We start from the raw sequence: 7,169 nt of genomic DNA, 5'->3' as shown, positions 1-7,169 counted from the left end.
CTTGTTGTTGTTGTACACAGGAAGTAGTCCAGAGTCAAGTGTTAGAAGCCAAAGTGTTCCACTCTCCCTATGGAACAGGGGTTGCCATAGTAACAGGCTCATCGCGCTTCATCTTGGCGACGAACATCGACGACCTGAAGCTCAGAAGGTTACCTGAAGTCCCAGGTAGGTAACACCTGTTCACCTCTTAATCTGGGTTATAGTGTTGAACTGAATCTGTCTGTCTGTCTGTAGGTCTACAGGGGAAACCGTCCTGCTGGGTCGTCCTGAACCAGGACAGACAGACTAAAGTCCTCCTGTCCAACGGACCTGAACTCTACATCCTGGACAACACCTCCTGTACTGTGGTGGTGAGACAATTAGAAAGACAGACCAAGAGATCAGACAGTTGGAGACAGAGAGACAGAGGGAGAGAGACAGACAGAGACAGACAGTTGGAGACAGAGAGAGACAGACAGTTGGAAAGGGACAGACATAACTAACCTCACCTGTCTGTCTTCCACGTCCTCCAGGTCTCAGTCTACATGCCATTGTCTTTTAGTTTTACAGACAGGCACACGTACACACAGGTAAACAGACAGACAGGTAACTAACCTCACCTGTCTTTGTACCTGTGTGTCCTCAGTGTCCTCCAGGTCTCGGTCCTCAGGCCGGCAGTATCGTCCACATGGCTGTGTCTTTCAGCTATAAATACCTGGCTCTCTTCACTGACTCTGGGCACCTGTGGACAGGCCCCTCCCATCTCCAGGTGAGCTGCTCCAACTCGCTGTTTGATCTGACCTGAGGGGGCGGGGTCTGTGTGAATGATTGACAGGTGATTCTGTGTCTGCAGGACAAAATGAGTGAAGTCGACACTAAGAAGTCGACCCCTCCCAAACAGATGGTCTGGTACGTCTACCTGTCTGTCTACCTTTTATGTTTACCTATTTGACCTGGTTATCTGTCTTATGTGCCTGTTTTAGTTTGTACATCTATGCCTGTCTGTCTGTTGACCTATTTAGCTGTCTGTCATCTATTTACCTTGTGTTTGTCTGCTTCTTACTGTTTACCTGTCTGAATACTGACCTCACCATCTGTACCTGTCCAGGTGTCGCAGACCAAAGAGTCAGCAGCCGTCTGTGGTGTTGATGTGGGACAGACTGCTCATGGTGGTCGGAGTGTGTCAAGACACCATCCAGTATCCTTTAACCCAGTTCAGACTGGAACCACAAACCAACTAGGTCAGCCTGGTGCTCCAGGCGTTCGTTATTGTTCTGCTGGAGCTTGTTAGGGTTCTCCTTGGACTCGTTGAGCTGGTTTTATGTTAAAGAACCCTCTTCTTTGGAGTCGTTCTCTGGTTAGGTGACGTTTGACCCTAACCCTTGACCTCAGGTTCCCCATAGAGGACCAGTGTGTTTTGGTCGGAGAGCTGGACGGAGTTCGCATCATCAGCTCGACCAATCAGGAGCTGCTTCAGGAGGTTCCTCTGGTCTGTCAGGACATCTTCAAAATCGCCTCCATGGCTCCTGGAGCTCTGCTGCTGGAGGCCCACCGGGAGTACGAGGTAACAACCCGTCTGTCTGACAGAACAACAAAGTTGTTCTCACTGCACGTTTCTCTGATGATACATATTTCTGTTTTTTTGTGTAGAAGTCGAGTCAGAAGGCTGACGAGTACCTGAGAGAGATCAAGGAGCAAAGCATGCTGGGAGAAGCAGTCCGACAATGCGTTGAGGCAGCAGGACACGAATACGACACAAACACGCAGAAATCCCTGATGAGGGTAAGAACATGAGAACATCCACTGGGTTCTGTACATTGTGTCATTGTTCTAAGGTGGAACACAGTTTGTTTTGTACTATTGTTCTGTGTTCTTACAGTGTCTCTCGTCCACTAGGAGGCGCTCTGTATTGTTCTGTATTGTTCTCCATGTAATGTTCTCTCTCATCCACTAGGCGGCGTCCTTCGGTAAGTGCTTCCTCACAGACTTCAGTCCCGATCCGTTCGTGTCGACCTGCAGAGAACTCAGAGTGCTGAACGCCGTCAGAGAGATCAGTGTCGGGCTGCCGCTCACTCACACTCAGTATCCTCTGACTCAAGTGCATCATGGGACATGTAGTCTACCTTTTTAATCTGTAGTGACTGATGTCATCATCTGACATCTGATTGGCCGGTGGTTAGTCTCTTTCACTTTGTAACTACGGTGACGACCTCCTTGACATCTGACCTCAGATTCAAACAGCTGACTCTACAGGTGCTGATCGACAGGTGAATCTTTCTGTCTCAGCTGTCTGTCTTTACTGTTTTGTCTTTTTGCAACCTGTCCGTCTCTCTTGACCCCGTTGTCCTCTCACCTGCCTGTCTCTCTCTACCTGTCTGCCTCCCAGGTTGGTGTATCGACAGTTTTATCCATTAGCGATAGAAATGTGTCGTTACCTGAAGATTCCAGATTATCAGGGAGTCAGCAGAGTCCTTAAACACTGGGCATCATGCAAGGTAACCTGTCCCACCTGACTCCCCTGTCTCACCTGACTCCCCTGTCCCACATGACTCCCCTGTCTCACCTGTCCCATCTGACTCTTCTGTCCCACCTGACTCCCCTGTCTCACCTGACTCCCCTGTCTCACCTGACTCCCCTGTCCCACCTGACTCCCCTGTCTCACCTGTCCCACCTGACTCCCCTGTCTCACCTGTCCCACCTGACTCCCCTGTCTCACCTGACTCCCCTGTCTCACCTGACTCCCCTGTCCCACCTGACTCCCCTGTCCCACCTGACTCCCCTGTCCCACCTGACTCCCCTGTCTCACCTGTCCCATCTGACTCCCCTGTCTCACCTGTCCCATCTGACTCCCCTGTCCCATCTGACTCCCCTGTCCCATCTGACTCCCCTGTCTCACCTGACTCTCTTGTCCCACCTGACTCTCTTGTCCCACCTGACTCCCCTGTCCCACCTGACTCTCTTGTCCCACCTGACTCTCTTGTCCCACCTGACTCCCCTGTCCCACCTGACTCCCCTGTCTCACCTGTCCCATCTGACTCTTCTGTCCCACCTGACTCCCCTGTCTCACCTGACTCCCCTGTCTCACCTGACTCCCCTGTCCCACCTGACTCCCCTGTCTCACCTGTCCCACCTGACTCCCCTGTCCCACCTGACTCCCCTGTCCCACCTGACTCCCCTGTCCCACCTGACTCCCCTGTCTCACCTGACTCCCCTGTCTCACCTGACTCCCCTGTCCCACCTGACTCCCCTGTCTCACCTGTCCCATCTGACTCCCCTGTCCCATCTGACTCCCCTGTCTCACCTGACTCTCTTGTCCCACCTGACTCTCTTGTCCCACCTGACTCCCCTGTCCCACCTGACTCTCTTGTCCCACCTGACTCTCTTGTCCCACCTGACTCCCCTGTCCCACCTGACTCCCCTGTCCCACCTGACTCTCTTGTCCCACCTGACTCCCCTGTCCCACCTGACTCCCCTGTCCCACCTGGCTCCCCTGTCCCACCTGACTCTTCTCAGTCTGCTTCACCTTCAGAATGTTTGGCTGCATTAACACCGCTCATTACTAACTCACCTGTGTGTTCAGGTGCAGCAGAAGGACCTATCAGACGAGGCCATAGCCCGAGCCGTGTGTGTGAAGGTGGGAGACTCACCTGGAGTTTCTTACTCGCACATCGCAGCTAAAGCTTACGAGTGTGGACGCACTGAGCTCGCCATCAAGGTAACAAGATATACCTGTATTGATTAGTGTTTTACACACACACAGTCTTGTCTATATACCTGTGTGTTACCTGCATGGACACACACGCATACTGACAGTATATTTCTTATATCTCTGTGTCAGCTGCTGGACTTTGAGGCTCGGTCAGGTGAGCAGGTTCCTCTGCTGTTGAAGATGAAGAGGAGTCAGTTGGCTCTCAGTAAAGCTGTGGAGAGCGGAGACACTGACCTAGGTGAGTGTCTGCTAGCCCCGCCCACCACCTGTCGCTCAGGTAGATGACGTCACCTTGATGGTTTCCTGTGTTCCCAGTTTACACGGTGGTGACGTACCTGAAGAACGAGATGAACAGAGGAGACTTCTTCATGACTCTGAGGAACCAACCTGTCGCACTGAGCCTCTACAGACAGGTGCTCTTCATCATCATCATCATCATCATCATCACTGTTGTTATTATGTCCTTTATTGATCAGTAGTTAGTTATTGATCGTAGTTAGTTATTGATCTGTAGTTAGTTATTGATCTGTAGGTAGTTATTGATCTGTAGGTAGTTATTGATCATAGTTAGTTATTGATCGTAGTTAGTTATTGATCTGTAGGTAGTTATTGATCTGTAGTTATTGATCTGTAATTAATTATTGATCGGTAGTTAGTTATTGATCGGTAGTTATTGATCTGTAGGTAGTTATTGATCTGTGGTTAGTTATTGATCGGTAGTTAGTTATTGATCTGTAGTTATTGATCTGTAGGTAGTTATTGATCTGTAGGTAGTTATTGATCTGTAGTTATTGATCTGTAGTTAGTTATTGATCTGTAGGTAGTTATTGATCTGTAGGCAGTTATTGGTCTGTAGTTATTGATCTGTAGGTAGTTATTGATCTGTAGTTAGTTATTGATCTGTAGGTAGTTATTGATCTGTAGTTATTGAGCTGTAGTTAGTTATTGACCTGTAGTTTTTGATCTGTAGTTAGTTATTGATCTGTAGGTAGTTATTGATCTGTAGTTAGTTATTGATCTGTAGTTAGTTATTGACCTGTAGTTATTGATCTGTAGGTAGTTATTGATCTGTAGTTGGTTATTGATCGGTAGTTATTGATTGGTAGTTGGTTATTGATCTGTAGGTATTGATCTGTAGTTATTGATGTTATTGATTATGTAGATATTGATTTGTAGGTATTTATTATGTTGTATTTCTGTGTTAGTTCTGTAAACTGCAGGAACAAGAGACTCTGAAGGACCTTTATAATCAGGACGATGACCACCAGGAACTTGCCAACTACTATGTTACTGCTAGTTACAGAGAAAAGGTACCAACGGGTTTAACTCTGATGTGGACTAAAGAATCAGACCCTAGACCACCTGAGATCTAGGTCTGATTCCTGTCTGTCTGTCTGTCTGTCTGTCTGTCTGCAGAGGTTAGAGAACCGTCTGTCTCTGCTGCAGAGTGCTGTGGATGAATACAACAAAGCCAAGAACGAGTTTTCTGCAAAGGTAAAACTCATATATGTGTGTGTGTGTGTGTGTGTGTGTGTGTGTGTGTGTGTGTGTGTGTGTGTGTGTGTGTGTGTGTATGATCAAAGCTGAAGCTAACACAAATGCTCTGTTTACAGTTGTGATCAGGTGGATCAGGTTTAATCCATCATTCTAACTTTAAATATTCTGTCTCCAGGCCACAGAGGAAGAGATGCGCCTCCTACGTTTCCAACGCAAACTCGACGACGAGAAAGGGGCGGGGCTACTGGAACTATCTCTACAGGTACATTAAGGGGTGGGGCTACTGGACTTTCTCTTCAGGTATTTAAAGGGGCGGGGCCACTGGGAATGTGTGAGTAGTTCAGTTTCTCTTGGTCCTCAGGTGCCTCAGGTAATTTTAACTCGACTGACTCTAAGACCTTGTTATTACTTCTTAATTTTAACAAATTATTGCAGACATGATGTAGTCACAGCCTTTCCTGTGATGTCACTTCCTGTTTGTCCAGGCGACCATGGAGGCACTGCTGGCTTTAGGACTCCACAAACAAGCAGAACAACTGTACAAAGATTTCAGAGTACCTGACAAAAGGTGAGATGTTGCTTTTAGCTTTGTGATTCTAGAACACACGACGACGATTCGTTGATATGGAGATGAAATAAAGCATACTAAAGATATTCTGTCTTTATTCTAGTAATTCATGTAGCTCCAAAACCTCTATGCCGGTCTCACCTGGCTGTCTGTCTGTCTGTCTGCCTGCCTGCCTGTCTGTCTGTCTGTCTGCCTGCCTGTCTGTCTGTCTGTCTGTCTGTCTGTCTCTCTGTCTCTCTCTCTGCCTGTCTCTCTACTTGTCTCACCTGTGCAGGTATTGGTGGTTAAAACTGAAGTCTCTGGCAGAGAAGGAGGAGTGGGAGGAGCTGGAGAAGTTCTCAAAGAGCAAGAAGTCTCCTATTGGCTACCTGGTAAGCCCCATCCCCTTTAGCCATAAACTTTTTAAATAAAAGATAAAACTACGTTTCCCATGATTCTTAGCATTGACTGTTCTTCAGGCGTTTGTTGAAGTTTGCATGAAGAGTAACAACAAGTACGAGGCCAAGAAGTACGTTTCCAAGGTAACACCTGAGCAGAGGGTCAAAGCTCACCTGGCTGTCAGGTAAGACTCAGAGCACCGGTGACATCACTCAGGTGGGTGAGACCCGACCACTCAGGTAACTCTTCTTCTCGTCCAATCAGTGACCTGGAAGGTGCTGCCGACGCCGCCATCGAGAGGAAGAATGAACCCGAGATGGGGGCGGTCCTCTCCAGATGTTCCGCCTCCGACCGCCTGTTGATTGACAGGTTGAACCGAGCCAGAGCCTCAACTGCCAAAAAGTGATCCTCCGTTCAGAGTGGGTGTACAGAGGCAGCCGATGGTCTGCTGCCAAATAGTGATCCTCCGATAAGAACCAGTTTCTTCTTAATGTGCTTTAATGTCTGCACTGACGCATGTGATCATGTTATTGATCCGTGGTGATGAACAATGTGATGATTGAGTTTCTGTCTGAGTTCATATCGATCTTATTTTATTGATCATTTGTATCACACTTGTATAGTTTAATTTCCTGCTGTTACTGCCTTAAATTAAAAGCCTTCCACCAGAGAACGAGCGGTTGTTTTATTGTGAAAAGCTACAGGAAATGTGATGTTTGTTGTTTGTGTTTATATTCTGCTTGTTTACTGTAAAACATGTAAATCTGATAGTTAGTTTCATTTGTTTTGTTTATTTCTTATTGATTTTATGAAGTTTCTTTGTCGATACAAAGTTGTCTCTGGAGCTTTCAGGCCCGTCTCATGGTCTTCCTCATTAGATCACATGATGTAAGTTTAAATGTTTGTGAATAAGTGAATAGTGAATAAATCAGTTTAACATGTAAATTAATATATCGATGAGCAACAATATTTTATCAGGTCTGATCCGTTTCATTCCGAATTTCGAGTCAGAACTTCCGGTTTTTGTGGGCGGAGCCA

General features: G+C 47.2%; 1 protein-coding gene across 1 annotated transcript in view; it reads left to right on the top strand.

The window, feature by feature from the left end:
* The window catches only part of vps16 (VPS16 core subunit of CORVET and HOPS complexes), an 8,831-nt gene extending 2,027 nt beyond the window's left edge, over positions 1-6,804 (top strand). Inside the window, exons 5-24 of the mRNA XM_068730157.1 lie at positions 21-165; positions 235-350; positions 626-748; positions 833-888; positions 1,088-1,177; positions 1,372-1,543; positions 1,630-1,761; positions 1,934-2,061; positions 2,211-2,246; positions 2,366-2,474; positions 3,560-3,694; positions 3,818-3,926; positions 4,004-4,101; positions 4,894-4,998; positions 5,105-5,182; positions 5,361-5,447; positions 5,671-5,753; positions 6,028-6,124; positions 6,212-6,315; positions 6,396-6,804. Coding sequence (XP_068586258.1) covers positions 21-165; positions 235-350; positions 626-748; positions 833-888; positions 1,088-1,177; positions 1,372-1,543; positions 1,630-1,761; positions 1,934-2,061; positions 2,211-2,246; positions 2,366-2,474; positions 3,560-3,694; positions 3,818-3,926; positions 4,004-4,101; positions 4,894-4,998; positions 5,105-5,182; positions 5,361-5,447; positions 5,671-5,753; positions 6,028-6,124; positions 6,212-6,315; positions 6,396-6,537 — 2,145 coding nt within the window. The 3' untranslated portion in view covers positions 6,538-6,804. The remainder of the gene's footprint in view (positions 1-20; positions 166-234; positions 351-625; positions 749-832; positions 889-1,087; positions 1,178-1,371; positions 1,544-1,629; positions 1,762-1,933; positions 2,062-2,210; positions 2,247-2,365; positions 2,475-3,559; positions 3,695-3,817; positions 3,927-4,003; positions 4,102-4,893; positions 4,999-5,104; positions 5,183-5,360; positions 5,448-5,670; positions 5,754-6,027; positions 6,125-6,211; positions 6,316-6,395) is intronic.
* Positions 6,805-7,169: the final 365 nt, after the last annotated feature.

The sequence above is a fragment of the Cebidichthys violaceus genome, unplaced genomic scaffold, assembly GCF_023349555.1.
Source record: "Cebidichthys violaceus isolate CVI_PGR_0920_01 unplaced genomic scaffold, fCebVio1.0.p SCAF_103, whole genome shotgun sequence".
In the NCBI taxonomy this organism is placed as follows: domain Eukaryota; kingdom Metazoa; phylum Chordata; class Actinopteri; order Perciformes; family Stichaeidae; genus Cebidichthys; species Cebidichthys violaceus.
The sequence above is the reverse complement of the archived record's forward strand: the minus strand, read 5'-3'. Positions and strand labels throughout refer to the sequence as shown.